At 36.8% G+C, this 21,531-nt stretch overlaps 2 protein-coding genes across 3 annotated transcripts; one reads left to right on the top strand and one right to left on the bottom strand.

Moving 5' to 3' along the window:
- Window positions 1-934: 934 nt before the first annotated feature.
- Window positions 935-8,922, top strand: LOC107791052 (ceramide kinase). 2 transcript variants are annotated; one of them, XM_016613040.2, is made up of 13 exons: window positions 935-1,255; window positions 2,670-2,831; window positions 2,913-3,080; window positions 3,197-3,289; window positions 4,485-4,577; window positions 5,331-5,535; window positions 5,632-5,658; window positions 5,795-5,882; window positions 6,146-6,295; window positions 7,133-7,234; window positions 7,638-8,015; window positions 8,437-8,503; window positions 8,593-8,922. In XM_016613040.2, exons 1-13 carry the CDS (start codon window positions 1,079-1,081, stop codon window positions 8,728-8,730), a joined length of 1,848 nt encoding a protein of 615 aa, XP_016468526.1. In that variant the 5' UTR covers window positions 935-1,078; the 3' UTR covers window positions 8,731-8,922. The 2 variants fall into 2 exon arrangements, with proteins under 2 accessions (XP_016468526.1, XP_016468527.1); XM_016613041.2 differs by having other exon boundaries at window positions 5,798-5,882.
- Window positions 8,923-12,240: 3,318 nt separating this feature from the next.
- LOC107791050 (lipid phosphate phosphatase 2) lies at window positions 12,241-17,547 on the bottom strand. Its single transcript, XM_016613039.2, has 8 exons — window positions 17,397-17,547; window positions 15,628-15,852; window positions 15,425-15,512; window positions 15,222-15,331; window positions 15,037-15,130; window positions 14,174-14,362; window positions 14,011-14,070; window positions 12,241-12,689 (listed from the first exon to the last, which is right to left on the bottom strand). The coding sequence occupies exons 2-8, from the start codon at window positions 15,841-15,843 to the stop codon at window positions 12,475-12,477; spliced, it is 972 nt and encodes a 323-aa protein (XP_016468525.1). The 5' UTR covers window positions 15,844-15,852; window positions 17,397-17,547; the 3' UTR covers window positions 12,241-12,474.
- Window positions 17,548-21,531: the final 3,984 nt, after the last annotated feature.

Raw genomic sequence — 21,531 nt, forward strand, 5'->3', positions numbered from 1 at the left:
TATTTTTTTATCCTAATGGAAAGGTGGAATAGTTAATCCCGGGATAACATATTTCCAACCAAATAACCCTAAGGGTAAAATGAGTAAAATAAAATGTTTAAAAATCAATTGTTTCTAAATACAAAAGTGTGTTATTATTTTTGGGAAGGATGAAAGTGTATCATTTTAATTGAAACGGATGGAATATTTTATACGAGTTGGATCATGATATTTTCAATAATATAAATCATTTTTGCTTGTCGGAATCTAATTTAATTTATCATTTCAAAGAATTATACTGTTTTTAATCTCCAACTCCCAAGTGGAAAAGGTTAAAAAAAAAAAAATCATTGCACACCATAGATCACGCTGGTGAATGGGGACCATAGCAGAAAAGCTATAAGGGGCCGTTTGGTACGTGGACAAAATAGTACAGGGATTATAATCTCGGTATTAATTTATACCACATAAAAGATGGAATAATATAATCTCACAATTGATGATATAAAGTGGGATAAGTGAGATAAGATTTGAGATTATATTTATAACTTGTTTAGTTAGAGGTACAAATTTAACCCAGAATAAATTTATACCTCCAACCAAACAAGGTACAAATTTACCTAAACCAATCATCATATCGGTCACTAGGCCCCATTGCTGGAAAGGCTCGGCTTCAAAACCATACGTGGAGCTTCCGCCTCATCTCCTCTAGGGATGGAGGTAGGCCCATCCCAGACTTGTGCGGTTAAGATTGTTGTACACGACCTCATAAGAAAAGAATGAAAAAAAATGACGTTTTCAACTTATGATCTTTGACATAAAGAAATAAGTAATAATGAAGGGGACATTTTTAAATTATCTCCTAGCTATATTCCACCTAATACCTTATACCAAACGACCCCTAAGGATATTAGCAGTCTTAGACTTTTGAGATTTTAATTAAACATTAAAATTCAGTTGTACCCAACAAAAAAATCGAAAAGAAAAATTCCAAAAAGAAAGAAAACAAAAACAAAAAAACTGGTTCAGCTTCTGGAAAATTTTGATCACCAAAAATTGCCTTTTTTTCAAATCAAGAAAATTGGGTGGATTCATTATTATGGAGAGAAACCCAAATGAAAATGATTTTCTTGAAAACAATTTACCAGAGAATATACCCTTTAATTCTCAAGACTCAATTTTTAGCTCAAATCTATTCTTGGATGGTGATGGAGAAATTATTCTTACTCAAACTTCTGATAAGTTGCATTGGAAATCTATTGAATCTGTACTTAATGTAAGTTTTTTTTTTTGAATTTTGGGTTTTATTGTACCTTTTTTTGTTTTATTTTGCTATAAAGTTCCCATTTTTTTTATTTGAGCTTGTTAAGCTTATGGTATTTTGCCCTTTTCCCCATGTTTTGATTTTAAGAAAATAGTTTAAAGTTACATTTTTTTTCTATGATCAGTTTTTCAGATTCTTGTTATTTTAGGAAAAGAGCCATTTTTATTGTTTGGTTGATATGAAACAGTTTTGAGATTGGAGCTTTGGGAGCTCAAAGATTTGATTTTTAATTATTTAATTTCACTTTTCATTCTTGTTTTTACTTGTGTTGTGTATTTAGCAATTAGGAGACTCACTTGAACCGAGGTTTGCTATGTTTGTTGCTAATTAAACTGTGATCCGGTCCTTCCCCAGGCCCCGCGCATAGCGGGATCTTAGTGCACCAGTTACTGATTAAGATGATCTTGTTATGGTTGGATTTTGCTAACCTGTGACTGAAATACATGTTATAGATAATCCACAATGTCAGAGTCCGATTTGATGATTGAACATTGGAAAATATTGTGCTAATAAATTGGAGGTAGGTGTGAGCTGGCCTGAAAACTTCAGCACCTATACACGAACAATGGTGGCATTCGACTATAGTGCTAAAAAATTAGTGTGAGCCCTATGAAGCTAACATGCTTAGAGAAAAGATAATTGGTATATGCCTTGGCGTAACTGTAAAGTTGCTGCCATGTGATCAAGAGGTCACAGGTTCGAGTGGAAACAACCTCTTGCAGAAATGCAGGGTAATACTGTATACAGTAGACCCTTGTGGTCCGGTCCTTCCCCGGACCTCGCATATAGCGGGAGCTTAGTGCACCAAGTTGCCTTTTTTTTTATTAAGTAAGCAAAGAAAAAGATAGTAAAAATAACAGTTTTCTTTAGTTCAAGTGGTTTTGTTGGCTTGTTTTATGCAATTTGTTGAATTAGATTACCTAGTATACCAATTTCTTCTCCATCGAAGGTCCAAATAATTTGATCGACTGAAATTTGAACTTCAAATTGATCCTCCAAATTTGGCAGAATGCTTTCATGCTATGTAGTCTGTGGAAGTTGAGGCTACCAATATCTAAATCTCTGTAGTCCAAATTGTCAACCTGTAAATTTACTTGGGAAGTTATGTGAATGAGTACCTTATAATGTTTCTGATTAAGCTAACATGGCCCCTAACCGTGGCCGTAATTCTGCTTTATGAATTTCAATCCTAGAATTAACCATTAGTTTTAATAATGTGTTTTTCTTCACCTTCATAAAGAGGAAAAAGAAAGTGCTTTTCTTGACTTTCCTTAATCTTTAGTAGTCTTTAAGTTCTTCGATATGTTGATAGTAAAGACGTTCTTCTGAACTTTGGTAATGGTGTTGACTGTTCAATGTATTGCAGGGTCAGGATCCATCATCTTGTTTCGGCATTGAACTTGTTTCTAAGAGCGAAACCACATTGTGTTTTAGTGATATATACTCTGCAGAGTTCATTGATTTGGGTTTGGTACACGAAGCTTCCTTCCGAAATGCTAGAGGACCTCTCCTGGGCCAATCATTTGAGGTTATCATTATTTAACAAAAGATTAAAGGTCTAAGTATGTCTCTTTGATCAAGAGGTAACAGTATGTATATGTGGATGCAGATGTACCGATTTACAATACGCGGAGTCCAGAAATCAAAGACGCAGCCTTCTGTTTTGGTTCCATCCCTTTACACTTTTGGCCATAAGGATGCACAAACATGTCAGATGTGGGTTAATCGGATTAATGATTTTCTAAACATGGATGAGGCAAGGCCCAAGAACCTTATGGTATGTTTAGTAAGTTTTCGATTACTACCATTAAACATGTCTGTTTGTTGCTCGACGGAAATTAACTTCAGATTGAAGTTTAAGTTTCTTCAGACTTTTTCCTTTGTGATTAGTAGGTTTTTGTTCACCCAAAGAGTGGGAAAGGACTCGGATGTAAAGTTTGGGAAACAGTGGCCCCTACATTTTCTCAAGCGAAAGTGAAAACGAAGGTAAACTTTCTTGGAAATTCAAGTGTTTCACTATTGATGGATGTTTTGAATTTGCATTTCATTCTAGATAGTCTATGAAAGACTATGCACTGTTCCTTGACCCTAAAGTATTTTGTTCCTTGCTCTGTGTCAACTCTCGACCAAATGATGTTCTCAAGAAAGAGAGAAATGTCTATAAAGTTTGCTACTGTATGAGCCTTAACTAATCAACGTTATAAATTTTGTTTTTCTTTTTTCAAAAATAATATTTAGGCGTGTATTCACCTTTTGCTTTCATCCGTACAGTAAAAAGAACTAGTGTAATAACAACTACGCCTCAATCGCAAACAAGTTAGCGTCGGCTGTATGAATCCTCACTGACCAGTTCCCCCATTTAAAATTCATCTCCAGCAAACATTATACAAAATAAAAATAAAAATAAAAATAAGAAGTACTAGAAGTTCTTTATATTTCCTATTGGCATAAGCATCTCAAATCGGGCTGAAAGACTCCTAGAAATTATAGGACGTGAAGTAAACATATTAACAGGGCTAAAATATATTCCTAACTAATTGCAGTGTGTAAAAACTATGTTGCCCCTTATAAATGTAGGGAACTGAGGAATTCCTGTGTTGCATCCATGTCGTATACGTTTTCTCTGTAACAATACAAAGCCAAAATGTACACACATTTGTCTTTGAGCCTATGCACATATATGGAGATGCCTTCAAAACATCTTTGATTTCTCTCTAGGCAACGTACGATGGCGAACCATATCTTCCTGTCCTCTTTTAGCTTTCTCCCTGGCGAAACATCTTTGATAATTCTTGGACTTCGTAGATTATGGCTGTGATATGACTGTAAATAGTCAATTGGTCAGGACCTTTTTCTCAAATCCGTTTGTCTTTTCCTAGAGGGAAAACTGTAAACGCTATTTAACTGTATCTTACTTCTTGAGTTCACTGGGTTGTTGTTGTTGTTACTTCTTGAGTTCGATATGATCTTGGAATAACCAGATTGTTTCACGAGTAGTGGCTATGGATCGGGCAAATTGTTTAGATTGAAACACAGAGAGTTTCATGAGTTGTGTTTCATGTGACTCTATCCGCTATTTGTAAACTGAACTTTTGATAATTCAGCTTTAAAAGTGGATATTTGTTACTGTTTACATTCCAGTTTGTACTCTTTGTTAAGTTCGCTGTATTCTTTTTATCAGGTGACTGTGACAGAAAGGGCAGGCCAAGCTTTGGATATAATGTCCTCCATTACAAATAAAGAGCTCCGTTCATATGACGGTGTAGTAGCAGTTGTAAGCAGTGAGAGATAGCTACGCTTGTCTTTAGCTTCTTTTTTTGGGAATTTTTGATCACGTAGTTCTCTTAATCTGGTGCCTAACTTGAGCACTCTTTTGAAGTGTATAAATATCATTCACAAGATTCTTAAGGATTTGGAGCTTTTGGCTCTAATTCGTTATATGAGATGCATACAGGAAAGTGGAAATCAGTACACTGATAAAAAACTATATTTGTCCAACGATTCAAATCTTTTTTCATATACATTTGACGAGTTTGAGAGATAATTGAATGTTTCAGGTTTTCTCCTTGTTAATCGGCTGACACATTGTTCCTTGATGAAAAGTTGGCTTGAGCTCATTCTCTTGAGAAAATAACCTGAAACACTGTCGTCTTAGCAGACCATGACTAGAGTCACTATTAATAATTAGCAAACAGATGGAACATGTCATTAAAATTTCTACAGATGCATTGAAGTTTCCTGCTACAATCATCTGTAATCATAAGTTTGACTGACAAGGTTCCTGTTGCGTTTCAGTAGACTCTATAAAAATGCAATTTTAATTCCCCCCCCCCCCCCATTTTAGTCAGTTCATTGTGATGCTTGTTTTCTTTGTTTTACCAATGTGGTGGAGTTGCAAGGGATTTCGGCTTTTTAGTAGTTCTTGCATTTCTTTACGTGGTGATTGGAAATCTTGAGTTGTTCCGTTAAAACAATAAAGGGGGGAAAGTGAAGTTAAATATGCTAACATTGTAATTATGCATTTCAGGGCGGTGATGGATTTTTCAATGAAATACTGAACGGTCTTCTCTTGTCGAGGCACAAATCTTCATATCCACCACGCCCTACTGAAATTAACCATCCCGTTGAGAAAAATGGCAACGGGCCTGTTCTTGATGCCAATGGGGATATCAGGGACCCATCCGATAGTGGTGAAGATGAATCTCCTCTTCTAAAGCAATCAACAAACCTCAGTACGTAAACACGTAAAATTCTCTCCATAACTTTGTTTTCTTTGCATGATAAATATTTGTGAAGTGTGCTTATGAACAGTGTATCCGGAATTACAGGAACCGGAGAAGATTCCTGCCAAACAGGTTAGTTAATTTTAAGTTTTTCCTTCGCTTCTTCTTCCTTTCCTTTGAAACCAGCCTAAGTGCAGTCGCTCTTTCCTCTTGTGAGGAACTCTTTTTACCGGTACAACATCTTTGATTTACCCTTTTGCCATCTCAGCAGCGGAAGATCTCGAGTTTTCTTTCCCAAATGAAAAATTCAGATTTGGAATTATTCCAGCAGGATCAACAGATGCCATTGTAATTTGGTAAGGTCCTATACCGATCCTTCTCATTTGGTATAGTTGAATGGTAACTTTGAGTTTAGAGGCATCTTGTGAAAGTTGTCCTTGTGTTCAACTGACATGAGTGTGAGCTAACAACAAATAGCCTTTATAAGTGTAACTTTGATGTATCGCTTCTTTACCAGCTATGAATGTTGTAGACCTCGTAGATATTTATTAACTTAATATGCATGTGGATTTGGTTTTTAAAATCCTAGAGTTATGCAGTGGACATTCATTTTCTGCAGTACTACAGGGGCGAGGGATGCTATAACTTCTGCATTGCAGATTGTCCTTGGTAAAGCGGTGTGCCTTGATGTAGCTCAAGTTGTAAGATGGAAAAAAACTTGTACATCTAAGGATGAACCCTGTGTACGTTATGCAGCTTCTTTCGCTGGGTAATTTTCATCTATCATTCGTAAACTCATGTGTTGTTTCAAACCAGCAGCTCTGTAATTTCTTCATATAAGCTGATACTTACAATTATTGTATGGTGCACACTTCTGCCTTTCTTTCTGGTTTATTTTGAATCCGCCTATATCCAGGTGTAGCAGCTTACTTTGTTTTAACTTACTGGTAAATATGTGGCATTTAGTTGAAAAGTGAGCAATACATGATCAAATTTGCAGGCTTTATCCTACTGAATCCTTCTTTTCTTTGGTTTGCTATGCCTGTGATAATCTATGGTTTTACATTAGGGGGTTAGAACTCTGCCGCAGACAAAAACCTGATATTCAAGTGGAGAAGTAGAGGGTTGGACCCATTATCCACCGAGTTTCAGACCTTGCGCCACTGGCCCTCGAGGATTTATCGGTTATAAGAAAAAAAGATAATATATGGGTTTTCTTTATTAACCAGCTCAATGTTTTCACTATGTGGGACATATTCTGTTTAGTCGTTCACTTGTGAACTTGTTATTTTAAGTGGTTACAATTTCACTGAACCATTGCTCAAAGTATTCGATGCAATCTATGGTCCCCTACTGACTGGATGTTACAGTATGCTCATGAGCTTTTTAAACTTTTGAGTTGGTCAATAACTTTGCTCTTATAATCTGTTAAGGAAATCATATTATTTGCCACATCTGGTTTCTTTTTCGCCCTGTTTCAGTTCCCTTTTACTATAAACTGTATTAGCCGTCTGCCTAAGCAGTCCATGCAGGGATAACACATGCTTCTTTGTGAACTTAAGATTAAATTCCTTTTCTCCTTCATAATCATTCACTCACCTATCAGGTATGGGTTTTATGGAGATGTAATCACCGAGAGCGAGAAATACAGGTGGATGGGTCCTAAGCGGTATGATTATGCGGGAACAAAGGTGTTTCTACGTCACAGGTATGATCTATGGACAAAATTTTTTGGTGTAAGATGGAATTTGACATATTAGAAGACCGACTTGAACTTGGATATATGTCTTATGTTGCGTCTTAGGAATGGCAATAGTCTCACATGCTACTATTCTTCATCTAAGCAGAGGCGGATCCAGAATTTAGGTTATGTGGGTTCAACTTTTAAGGTTCTTAGCATTGAACCCATTGTATTTTTAAAGTTATGGGTTGATATCTACTATTTATTGCAATTTTAATGAACTTTTGCACATAAATTTATGCTCCGTGTCCAAAGTACTGGGTTTATTCGATACACTGGATCCACCTGTGCCTCTAAGCTTAATTCTCCAGAGCACTCAATTTTATATACTTCTTAATGTAGTACAATTTATAACTTTCTCTTTCTTTAGATCGTATGAAGCAGAAGTTGCATATGTGGAAGTTGAATCGGAAAAGAAAAACATAGGTCTTGAGAAAGAGTCGTCGGGCAACTGGACAAAGGGATTGTGGTCCCTACTCAAAAAGTCCGAAAGAGTAGCTTGTAGTGCAAACTGCGGTATTTGCAAAACAAAAGCAGGCCACACATCGGCTAGATGTCCGAGCTTGGAGCCCTATTCAAAAGACTCGAGATGGTTAAAGTCCAGAGGGCGTTTTCTTAGTGTTGGAGCTGCAGTAATCTCTTGCAGAAATGAAAAAGCGCCTGATGGTCTGGTGGCTGATGCACACCTTTCAGATGGTTTTCTGCATCTTATATTAATTAAGGACTGCCCTCATGCATTTTATTTGTGGTAAAAATCTCTCTGTCTTTCTCCCTCACTAAATGGACCTAGTTGTTAATGACTAAACTCATTATTACTACATGCAAAATTGACGTATTCTGAATCAGAGGCGGAGCCAGGATTTGAAGTTTATGGGTTCTGAATTTACCACGGAATCCATAGCTCGTCTGGATTCACAATTAAGTATTTATATATATTTAATGTTTTCCAGTACAAATACAATGTTTACGCAAAAGTGACTGGGTTCTATCGAACCTACACCTAATAGGCGTAGCTCCGCCTCCGTGCTCAATAACTATTGATTCTAATGATTTGAAAATGGAGAAGAGATCAATTTGGTTCAACTTGGAATCTGTTGTCCATATTCTTTGCACGGGCATTGCTATCTTTGCCTGCTGACTTATGCACGACGTTTGTCTATTTTTTGCAGCCACCTTCTCCAGCTAGCAAAGAAGGATGGAAACCCGCTAGATTTTGAATTCGTTGAGCATCACAAAGTAAGAATTTCTGAAAAACTCTTGTTCCACCTCGTTATCTTTTTTATGAAGCTATTTTATCATGACATTTTCTGCATTCTGCTAAGCAGACTCCAGCATTCACATTCACTTCCTTCGGCAAGGAGAGCATATGGAACGTTGATGGCGAGCTCTTTCAAGCTCATCAACTTTCAGCTCAAGTATTTCGCGGGCTTATTAACTTATTTGCTAGTGGCCCTGAAGCCTAAAGCAGCTGAATTTCTTCATATACATGTCATTATTATAATGTTGGAAAGCTATTGAGTATTCCTTTAATTTATTTATGGGGAGCCAGTGGCTGTTAGAAAACTGCTAAATTTTCTCACAAAGCAGTTAGGAAATGTTGTATATGTGAAAATAAACGCAACTTAGAAATATAAATAAAGTTCATCTTGAAAATAGGTTCAATATATTTCATGGTATTATATGAAGTCCCTCTTTAAGAAAGATTTTGAGGGGACTTAGTGATCCATGATTTATGTTTATTTTTCGTTTGTTTTGAAAAGTTTATCTATTAATTTTGATTTTTTCTATCAGGTTAGTCAAAAGTACTAATTACTCTTGTTTGGATGGAGCCTTTTCACTCTACTTTAAAATTAGTGTCACCATAGCTCATGTTATGGAAGAAATAGGCATCATCCTATTAAAGGCAAAACAACAAAAGGATGATGCCATATGTAACAGATGAGGATGTAATTCATCCTTTCTAACAGAAATCCCGCTAGTGGGGTCTGGGGAGGGTACTGTGTACACAGACCTTGCCCCTACTCTGGGATAGAAAGGTTGTTTCTCATATACCCTCGGCATCCCTCCCTCCAAGAACTCCCCACCTTGCTCTTAGAGTAATTCGAACTCACGTCTTGTTGGCTTCCCTAAAGCAGTGAGCAAAAAGGTAATGTCCTTCCTGCTTTAGTTTAAAGATCTGCTCAAGAATACATGATATCTGCCAAGGGCCTTTTGTGGTTCTGTTTATAGTATTGATCAACATTTGAGAATCAGATTCCACTAAAACCTCATTATATCCATTGTCGAAGCACCATTTGAGACTAATCAAAATAGCTTTTGCCTCAACAATATTATTTGTGCAACTGCCAAAAAAAGAGTAGTAAGCCATGATCAAGTTTCCATTATGGTCTCTTAGGCATCCCCCACCTCCTGCTGTACCTGAATTTCCTTTGGAGCAGCCATCAGTGTTGAGCTTTAGTTGTTCATCTGGTGGTTTAATCCATTTGACTGGAATAATATTAATAAGAGGTTTACACTTTTCCACAATGTGGTATAGACTCTTCCAGTCATGTTATTTCCATTAGAAAGTTTCTTTACTGTCAAAGAAGGTCAAAAGGAAAAAATACTTGATTTCTTCGTATCTGTCTAAGTCTTGGTGGATAGAATTACTCGGTGATACCTGTGTTAATGGGAGGTAGCTAGTATGAAGAAGCCACCATTCGAATTGTTTTTCCAGTTGTAACTTTTTTTCCTCCAACTTTCTTGCTTCCTTCTAAGCCTATCATTGTATTAACATAACCATTGTGAAAACTTGAAACCAACTTCAGGGGTGAAATTAGCTTCCAATGAAACTTAATGGGGTTTTGTTTCATTTTCAAAACAACTATCTGTTTCTTGTTTCCAAGCCTAATAACTCTTATCTTCCTCTTATTGTTTTCCCTTTTTGCATCTCCTAGTTTTTGGTATTTATCCCCCTCCAAAATTTCTTTAGGTTATCCAAATATGAAAACCCAAGAATTGTCATTCATGTGATTTTGTTTACCACGACAGATCAAACAAGAACTTGACGAGCGAAATTCACTGACAAAAAAATAAGAGAATTTTCTTGGTTATTCTAGTGAGTGAAGTGGAATTATAGCGTATAAATTAGAAGTGTAAAGAATTGTGTGGATTTTTAAGGTGTGAGAAGGGAAGTATGTATAGATGAATGGAAGTGGAATATTATGGTTGGAGTAATTTATTATAGGAATGAAACAATGATTAGTTAATTTGATTATCTGATTAAGAGTAGAGCACAAAAATTGACTACATGCGATACTTTTGGTGAATGTTTTGTTTTCAGCATTATAAAATTTGTATCTGAAGCTTCATCATAAATATATTAATAGAATTAAACTTGGCTATCCATATTGACTTTTTCGAACACGTAAAAGAGAATGTGGGATGAACATACATATTCATAGAGAGAGCAAATGGAGAACAAAAGTTGTTTCTTCGTCAATTTAATAAGTTGATAGTTTCCGTTTGGCCTGCAAAGATAAATTATAGAGAAAAATGATCTCTTGTGACATTTTATAATTCACATAGAAGAAAATAATTTTTAGAAACATAAATAGTATTATTTATTAATTTTTGTGTTATTTTTTTTTTACTGCTATGCTTGCAGATTCTTTCGTAAAAGCACATGCTGGGGCCATAAAGCCGAGATTATGGGGTTGCCTTCACTGTTATAGTGAGAACGTTAAAGAAAATCAGCATTAAAAGGAAAGTATAAATTTAATCACTTGTATTATTTACCGTCATGAAGAGACAAAGCAACCAGGTCATAGCTTTTTTAGATATCCGGCAATTTGTTGTCTCATTGTTCCGGCCATTGAGAGAGGTTTTATACTGTTAATATTTTAAGATATTAAATAGGACAGGAAGAAAGGGAGAGAAAAGGAAAGAGGCAAGTAATTTTTTTTCCTCTTCTTTTTTTGATTAGTTTGTAGAAAAAGTGAAAAAGAAGAGAGAAGAATAAGGTCCAAAGAAACAAAAAGCCTTTTTTTTGTGGGTATAATCATATAATATCCGGTACTTACTTGTCCGACTAATTCAAATTCACGACACAGCCCATTAATTAAAGGGAAAAAAGCTCCTAAAATATTCGAACCAGGTGACCACCTTGTTTTTCTCCAGCAATCCACAACCAAAACAAGATATAGGAAATTTTGCCACGAAGAATAAGTCAATTAACACTAAATTTCCTTGATAATCTTATACGAGTTGATCAGTTCTCTAATTATCTACGAAGACAAGCTTTTGGGTCAGAAAATTCATACGAGAAGATGACAAATTGGTGCCAAAATTTATGTAACCAACTTCTCGAATATGAAGATAAGATTCAACTGGAGAGAAATAAACAAACCATTCAGTGATTACTAGGTCGTCTGCTATTAAGCCAATTGAATAGGTCTAATATAATCATTAACACTTGCTGCCAAGGCTTGCGATCTCTTCTACTTGATGTGTAAATGGCATGATTTCCGTTACAACTGAGAGCAGATACTCCAATAAGTCAGGTACAGATTGACAACTTTGAAGACCATCAAATCTTAACAGAGACGAGCACCATGTGATTTTTTCCAAACTCTCTAACCCTTGTAGCTAGAGTTAATCAGTACATGTGCCCGTGAAAGGTAGCATGTACCCGATGGAATTAGTTGAGGTGCGCACAAGCTGATCTAGACATCACCGTAGAAAGGAAAAAAAAAGGGGGTGGGGGGTGGGGGTGGGGGGGAGGACACTTTAGTATACACTAGAAAAATCCACACTTGTTATCATGAAGCATGGACAAGACGACCTCAGCCCTTTATCCCTTAAACCAAAGGTCATGACCACAAATCTTGGCCATAAGGCCGTCTTTATAGTCTTTTCACTCTTAAGTTTATTGTGATGATTGCCGTGTAGGCATAATATGTTAACTTGTCTATTAATGAAAGAAATCAAGGAAATTACCTAATCTTGAGAACTCGTTAGTAACCAGTTACCACATCCGGTTCGTGAAGTCAAATATTCAAATTTAAGAAACAAATGTAAAGCTACAAGGGTAGAAGTTCACAGAAGTGGAAGAACAAGCAACCCCTGAAAGAATCTACCTGTTTGATGAGAAGCAAACACATCCTACGAAACTAACAGAGTGCGGCATACCTATTCTGATCTATACAGTTAATGCATGAAACATGAAGTCAATGCCTCCATCTGCCATTTTCAACGTCATCATCAAAGATTGGTCCGGTCTCACGTGCACAGAGTCCTGATACGGCAATGCCATGTTGAGGTTGAGCATACACGCTGTCAACTTCGGGTTGCCTTATAGTAAGACAACCTGGATTATTTGCCGTAGACTGTGTACCACTGTGCTGTTCTGCCAGCCTCTGTAAATGCACATGGGGCATCCTACCTGGAGGGAAGAGGCAATGTATCAAAATGTCCATAAGGAGTTCAACTAAATATGGAATAATAGTGAAAATACGGATCGTTTAACTCATAGGAAGATAACAGCAAAACGAACAAGCAGGACATTTTATAGAAAATGCAAGGGACATTCTACTTTAAGGATAGGACTATGAAGCTCGGAAACTATTGTGGTTTGCATAAAAATATTCCATCCACAGCTCGGAATTTGCATAAAAATATTCCATCCACAGCTCGGAATTTTGTCCTTCAGCTGGACAAAGCAAAAAAATATTTTATCTCTTGCTGCTAGTTTGTGTCCACAGCCTAACATTTCTGCTAGTTCTTAATTTCTATTAGATACCCTTTAATGAGTCCATGTGTCCATATCTTCTTATGGAGATAAATAGACAAACATGCAAACCAATCTTGAATTCAGTAACATTACATATTTCTACATCATAAATTGTTGTTTAAAATTATGCAGGTCAAATGGCTAAACGCCTCATAACTTCTAATTTACATGCAAAATGTGGATGGACCAACCACTCTCTAATAGCAGATGAAAAGGACAGCACCTGTGCAGCCCCACCCTTGAGGATGGAGAGGCGTTCTAATAGGAGAAAGTATGCTTAGAGTTTGCAGTAATAGAATTTGAAGTTATCTGATATCCTCCAGACAGCTTCCATTACATATTATGAGTTTTTGCAAGAGAGTGAGAATTTAACAGAGGAACTCATTTGCACATCTTTCATATTATTTTGTGCAAAATACAAAATTGGCCGGCTGGCCGATATTAATTGCATTTGTTAGCCAAAAGTTTATAAAATATGTATATAATACAAACAACAACAACAACAAACCCAGTATAATCCCATAGGTGGGGTCTGGGGAGGGTAATGTTAATGCAGACCTTACCCCTACCTGGAAAGGTAGAGAGGTTGTTTCCAATAGATCCTCGGCTCAAGAAAAGGTGGCAAGGAAGAAAAGGGCTGGATAAGAAGAAAGAGGGGGAAGAAAGAAAGAGGGGGGAAGAGGAAGACAAAAGAAAAATATGTATATAATACACATACATAAAATAATACACATTTTGTCGGCTATTATTTTGGGGAGCAGCTAAAAATATACATTTCTCTATTATTTTTTAGCTAACTAATACAAACTCATTCTACACATGTGGCAGTCGAATTGACTTACAGTTTACTTCACAAAAAATCTATAATGCTTAGCATTAAGGATTTTAACTAGTAAACAGGCTCTTTCTTTGTTTTTGCTGATACAAAGTAGGATTACTGTGAAAAGAGATAATGACGATAGTTAGCAAGTACCATCTATATCATACGGTGGGGGAAAGAATTGTAAGTAACAGATTGAAGCCACAGTCAATCCTGCACAAATGGCACAAAGAAAATAAACAATAAGTATCCATAACCAAGGCAATAAGAAACAAGAAAACTAGAAAATTTACATGTTCATCAATATTCTACAGACCTAGGAGACCTCCAGCAAATACATCCTGCCAATGGTGCCAGTAATCATCAACCCGGGAAACTGCAACTAATGCCGCAGCCAGTAAGGGCAGGAAAACAAGGCAGAGCTTAGCAACATGGCCTCTTTGATCAAATGCCTTGATTTTCCCAGACAGGTACCAAGCGAGGAAGCCAAGACCAGCAAAAGACCCTATCACATGATACCAACATATGCCAACAAGCTTCAGTTTTCTCTAACAACTCAAAATTTACTCAAAGCAAGCCAAGACCTTTGAAACCTTACAGCCACATAGAGAAACATAATAGTTCATATTGTCATATCCGAGTAAAAATTAAAGCATAAGCCACAGTCACCTATGCACTTGCAGGAATTCCGAGTTAGATGTTTACTTAAGTGGATTATCCCAGCATAAGCCATCGTCACCTATGAACTTGCTATTTAATGTGGCTGAACTATTAAAAAGTTATAGGTCAAACACATGAGTAAAATAGGATAGGTAGTAAAAAAAAATATATTGTTTGGCATTTAACAAATCATTACACATATTTCGCAGGTACTTGACCGAACTGTACCGACGACGGAGCATATATGTTTCATTGTTCCAGTATTTTATTTTATTTAAAGAGCAGTTGAACTAACTACAAGCAAAAGAATCTAAAATCTTGCTGAGAAATCCTGTGCTGAATGGAGAAGATAAAAGTATCAATGAAAAGGGGAAAAAATAGTTCACATAACCGAGCAGTTTCATTGGAAAAAGGACAAACTGACAGTATGTGCTCATTTTGTTTAAAGGGTCGAGTAAAGGAGATAATCACAATTTTCTGATGCCAACAATGCAATTGACAGAGAATAGTTATACTCACAAGAACTATGTCCGCTTGGGAAACTTTTATGTCCTTCTTTTATAACACTTTTAATGCCAGTACATTTGACATTGCTTGTGACTGTATCGAACACCTACACACAGAAAATTATAATTGACAGTTGCAAATGCTGTTATATCGGTTACTGGTACAGAAGGGAGATTCCAAGCAATGAATAAACACACCCCTTTCCCATCAGGGAAACACCGCCAAAAGAAGTCCGGACGGGGTCGACCAACGGCATCTTTGATTGCATCAGTAAGAACTGAGGTGATGAGTACAGAGTACAGCAATCCTAAACAGAGGTACACAAAGTAATCAGTCTGGTCTGGTTGTATATACTTGCCACCAGGCAAAAGCTGATAGTCACATAAGGGACAAACATTACCTAATATAGCTTGATGTACATCGTAGACATCCTTTCTGATGAAGTAAAAGACAAGTATGACCAGTAAAGGTAAGATTATGGCAATAATCTGTTGAAAGAAATATGGATCATAAACTGTCCATTAAAGAAGTTTAAAAAAACACATACTACTTTTATAACTATGTATTGCCCCAAACACAATTTGTCTTAAGGATTGCACTTACCGGAACAGCCCAAAAGGGAATGGTATTGTCTTTCAAAGGGTATCTTAAATCTGTCATCATGTCAGATCCAACAAAACGGTGAAACGGTTCTATCACATTTAAAACTATATCGATCACCACAAGTAGGAAGAGAATAAGCCAGTCGTGCATGTGAAACCTTGCTACTTCCACCCCCTGGTTTCTGAATGTATGGGCGCCCAACTGAATCTCTGGCATTTTTACCAACTAACACAAGCAAAATATCGGTCAGTAAAACTTGTATGAGATTGATACATAAGTAGCAAAACAGAGATAGCCTCTGGTACCATATATTCAGAGAGATACGAGATTAATCATTTTCCTTTATAGTCAACGAGACTCAGTATTTTCTCTACTGCACTTAGATACAGAAGAAAAGCGGCACTTTTGGAAAAAGAAAAAGATATGACATGGCTACAACACAATCGCTAAAGGAACAGATAACATCTAAGTGTTTTAAGTTCTGATGGCGAGCACATAAAAATATAAAAGGCAACAGCAACAACTAAGCTCAATCCAAAGCTAGTTAGGCTACAATATATAAATCCTTACTATCCATTTCCCTCCATTTAGTCCCATATCATACCAATAATCAATGATCTAGGTTCCAACCCTAGAAGCACATACAAATGCAAACAAAAAATAGAAAGCTGAAATTAGAAGTTAGTAAACCTTCATAAGAATTAATCATACGCTAAGAGGTTGCACACGGTAAAAATAATAATAAAGGTGCATATGAACCTAAAAAGGAAACAATTCACCTATAAGTTCAGAGTTACTTAATAAATTAGTTGCATCGATTGCAAACTGATGCATTAAGCTCCTATTTCCTCATGCAATTGAACATTTCAAATACGAAAAAACACAACAAATTTTCTCATAATGTAGTTCAAACTCTGAAAAGAGTAAAGCTACATTAAGCTCTCCAAGTTTAGCAAATCTATCACTTTGATGATAGAACTTGCTGTCAGTTGTTTTACTTAGTTACCCTCTCTCATTTGTTTTTGGTTTTACTTACCAGTCAGCACCTCATCCACTAAAATAACATCAACCTAACATTGCAATGTAACTCTATCCCCTATAAACCAGTTCAAACAAAGTCTATAGAAAATAAAGCAAATCAATTAATTATTCACTTAATTATTCAATCAATCAACAGATCCTCTTAGGTTATGAAAGTGTTTTTATCCATACGAATCCCGCAATAGAATGTCTACACAAATTTCTCTCTAATTTCATCCCTTAGTATTTCAATTTTAACTTTACATTCTCATTTTCGGATATTCCTAACAACAACACTTACGTAGACTAATTTCCTCAAGCTTACAACCTTAGCATTAACCGAACCAAATAATTATTCAATCAATCAATTAACTAATCCGTCTAGGTTCTGATACTTCTGAAAGTGTTTTTTATCCACACACACAAAAAAAAATAAAAAATCGCGTAATAGAATGTGTTCACAAACTACTCTCTAATTTCATACCTTAGTACTTCAATTTTAACTTCAAAATCTCATTTTCCTATCAATAATGCTTACGTGCACTTAAATTTCCACAAGTTAACACAAATTTCGTCTTATTACAACTAAAATAAAACACAAAAACCAGCAAATTCGGGAGTTACTTTTCCTCCGTAACGCCATAGTTAGCCAAACAAAACTACTAAAGGAGTTAAACTATAGCATTAAAAAAACGAGAACGAAAAAGTACATTATTAATATCAAAATAAAAAATGGAAGAATTTTTCACCTGGAGGATGTTCGAGAAAATGCGTGTGAGAGCGAAATATTTGGGAGAGGTTTTTGGAAATTCAAATAATTGGAGAGATAAAGTGAAGAGAAGCGTGAAACAGTGGGGATAGGGAGCAAAGCAAGCGTCTTCCTTTAGTCAAAAGTAGAGTGAGGATATAAAAAGCGGATGGAATTTGAATTTAAATTTGATAAAATATGAAAGCGTTAAGCAAGAAAGAGCCAGAAGGGCTAATAATTAAATAAATTTTGCATTTATCCTCCCCTGGAAAAAGGTGCACTAGGATATTTTTTCTTTTTGGAAAAGCTGAGTGAGGATATAAAAGTGGACTGAATTTGAATTTAGATTTGATAAAATATGAAAGCGTTAAGCAAGAGAAACCAAAGGGGCTAATAATTAAATACATTTTACATTTACACTAAAAAAGGTACACGGAGATATTTTTCCTTAAAAATTGAGATGCTTTTCTCGAATATTTTTTTATTCCTTGTTTAATCAAATTTCAATCTCCAATTTACAAGCTCATCAATTAAAAGAACCCAAGTTGAAGTTTTGAACTAGTCGAATTTTTTAGCAATAACTTATAATTCTGAGAATCAGTTTGGATTCATGCTGGGGCGTTCGACTACGAAAGCAATTCGTTTGGTAAGAAGATTAGTGAAGCAGTACAGGGAGAGGAAGAAGGACTTGCATATGATGTTTATTAACCTTGAGAAAACGTACGATAAAATCCCAAGGGAGGTCCCGTGGAGGTGTTTGGAAGTTAGCGGCGTTCCGGTAGCGTACATTAGGGTGATTAAGGATATGTATGATGATGCTAAGACTCGGGTGAGGACTGTGGATGGTGACTCGGAGCATTTCCTTGTGGTGATGAGGTTGCACCAGGGATCGGCTCTTAGCCCGTTTTTATTTACCTTGGCGATGGATGTACTGTCGCGACACATCCAAGGAGAGGTGCCTTGGTGCATGCTATTTGCCGATGATATAGTGTTGATTGACGAGACGCAAAGCGGAGTTAACGCGAGGTTGGAGGTTTGGAGACATACATTGAAGTATAAAGGTTTCAAACTGAGTAGAACCAAGACAGAATACTTGGAGTGCAAATAACCAAGAGAGTGAGTTTTAAGTATCTCGGGTCTATTATCCAAGGTAATGGGGAGATTGACGAAGATGTCGCGCATCGCATCAGAGCGGGATGGATGAAGTGGAGGTTCGCTTCCGGTGTTTTATGTGATAAGAATGTGCCGCCAAAACTTGAGGGTAAGTTTTATAGAGTGGTGGTTCGACCGGCTATGCTGTATGAGACTGAGTGTTAGCCAGTCAAGAACTCCCACATGCAGAGAATGAAAGTAGCAGAGATGAAGATGTTGAGATGGATGTGTGGGTGTACCAGGAGAGATAAGATTAAGAATAAAGCTATCCAGGACAGAGTGGGAGTAGCCTCCGTGGAGGACAAGATGCAGAAGTCGAGGCTGAGATGGTTCGGACATGTTAAGACAAGAAGCATTGATGGTCCTGTTAGGAGGTGTGAGAGGTTGGCCATGGAGAGTTTGAGAATAGGTTGATGTAGGCCTAATAAGTACTGGGGAGAGGTGATTAGACAGGACATTGCACTACTTCAGCTCACTGAGGACATGACCCTGGATAGGAGGGTGTGGAGGTCGAGAATTAAAGTAGAAGGTTAGTGGGTAGTTTTTAGTTGTTCACCGATAGTCTTAGTAGCACGCATATCCCTTCGTATTCTAGATTTTTAGTACGTTATGTGGTTCTGTTTGCCTCAGGTATTGTATTCCCAGTTGCTATTATTTGGTATTACTTATACTTTATCTCTCCCTTTTCTTTTCTCTTCCTTCTTTCTCCCTTCCTTGCTTTCCTCTTCTTCTTCTTACCCTTTATGAGTCGAATGTCTATTGGAAACAGTCTGTCTAGCTGCATTAAGTAGGGGTAAGGTCTGCGTATAGACTACTGTAACGACCCGATCGGTCGTTTTGAGCTCCGGCGCATCATTCAGCAGTTTGAGGCCATGAGCAGCTTCATCTCAGGTATATTGACTTGTGTGTATGGTCAGAATTAAAATTCAGGAAGTTTGGAGTCAAATCTAAATGGAAATTCTCATTTTGAAAGCTTAAAATTGAAGAAATGAACTAAGATTGGAATTTTGAGTAAACGACCTCAGAATTGGGATCTGAAAGTTCCAGCATGTTCGTATGATGATCTCGGACTTGAGCGTATGTCCGGATTTGGTTTTGGATAACCCGTGAGCATTTCGGCGTATATTGTGGAAGTTAGTATTTTAGAAGAATTTCATAAATTTGGGTTGGAAGGCATTTCAGAGTTATAGATGTCCGTTTGGGATTCCGAGTCTGGAAATAGCTCCATATGGTGATTCTGGAGTTGGGAGCGCGATCGGAAGTGAATTCGGATGTCCGGAGGTCATTTTGAAGTCATTTGGCTAAATATAAAAATTTGAAGGTTTTTGAGAAAATTCGACCGGAAGTGGAAATTTTGATATCGGAGTCGGAATGCGATTTTAAAAGTTGGGGCAAGTCCGTAATATCGAATGTGACTTGTGTACAAAATTTGAAGTCATTCCGGAATGATTTTGGTAAGGTTTGAGACACTTAGTCTCTTTTAAGGAAGCTTAAGTTGAAAAAGTCAACCGGATATTGACTTATGTGTTAGAGAGCTCGAAATGCAAATTTTATGGTTCGGATAACGTCGTTAGGTGATTTGGGACTTAGGAGTGTGTCCGAAATATTTTTATGATGACCGGTGTAGAATTAAGCTTGAATTGGCAAAGTTAGTATTTTGGCGAATTCCGGTTGATAGGTGAGATTTTGATTCGAGGGTCGGAATGGAATTCCGAGAGTTGATGTAGCTTCGTTATGTCATTTTAGACTTGTCTGCAAAATTTGAGGTCATTCGGACTAGTTTTGACGTGTTTCAGCATCGGATGTCGAAGTTAGAAGTTTCAAAGTTCATAGGTTTGAATCCGATGCGAATTTGGTGTTGTGATGTTGTTTTGAGCGTTACGAAGGTTGGAACAAGTTTGAACGATGTTATGGGATATGTTGGTATGATTGGTTGAGGTCCCACTGGCCTCGGGTGAGTTTTGGGTGGTTAAACGGACTATTTCATCTTTGAAAAAAATTGCAGAAATTTTTAGGCTTCTGCTGTGCCCAGAAAATTTCAGGCGCGAGGTGTCCAGTTTGGAAGCTCATATCTTGTAATCTATAAAAAATAAGAAAAATTGCAAAACACGAAAGTTGTAGCTGTTACATTCTAGTTTTCAGAAAGTTAAACCATTCGTGATTTGGATATTATCTCAGAAAGTTATGATGGATCGAAAATGGCTAGTAGAGCGATTTCGACAGAATTTACGGATGCGATTTAGAAGCTCATATCTCGGGATATATAAAGAGTTATATGGTGTACAACCTATTAAATTAAAGATCTTCGAGTCTAGTTTTTAAATCTTCAAACCATTTGTCATTTGGATATTTATACAAGACGTTATAGGTGGTTAAGAAGAAGATGTCCGACAAGGGAAAATTTTAATAGGATGTACAACTTGTATAGCACAAGTGCAAGGTACAACTCGACGAAGCACGGGCAGATTCTTTAAAACACGGATTTGGCTTATTTCTTTCATTTCTTTCATTTGGCTTGGATTATTTTGGAGAGAATTTCAAGGGGGATTTCATCAAGCATCAAAGGTGAGTTGTTTCTACTTATTTCCAAGTTAAATACATGGATTAGAGCTGAAAACTCAAGTAATTTATGGACAAAAATGGTGGTTTAGGGCTTGAAACTTAAGAGAATTAAATGAAGATTTGAGGGGTCATTTGAACTTCGATTTTGGTAAATTTGATATGTACGGACTCGTGGCGAGACGAGGAATCCGGTGATGTAAATTTAGTAATTTTTCGAGAAGTGGGCCCGGGGCTCGGGTTTTGCAAATTTCGTGATTTTCGAGTCTTTTCGATTGGGTTATATTCCCTTAGCCTATTGTAATGTGTTAATTGTGGTTTTGTCCAAATTCGACGCGCGAAGAAGCAAATTCGAAAGGCAAGGGCATCGCGGAGTAGTCTTTTGGCCGTCTTGAGGTGAATAATGATTTTAAATGATGCACTGA

This window comes from Nicotiana tabacum, chromosome 20, assembly GCF_000715075.1.
Source record: "Nicotiana tabacum cultivar K326 chromosome 20, ASM71507v2, whole genome shotgun sequence".
In the NCBI taxonomy this organism is placed as follows: domain Eukaryota; kingdom Viridiplantae; phylum Streptophyta; class Magnoliopsida; order Solanales; family Solanaceae; genus Nicotiana; species Nicotiana tabacum.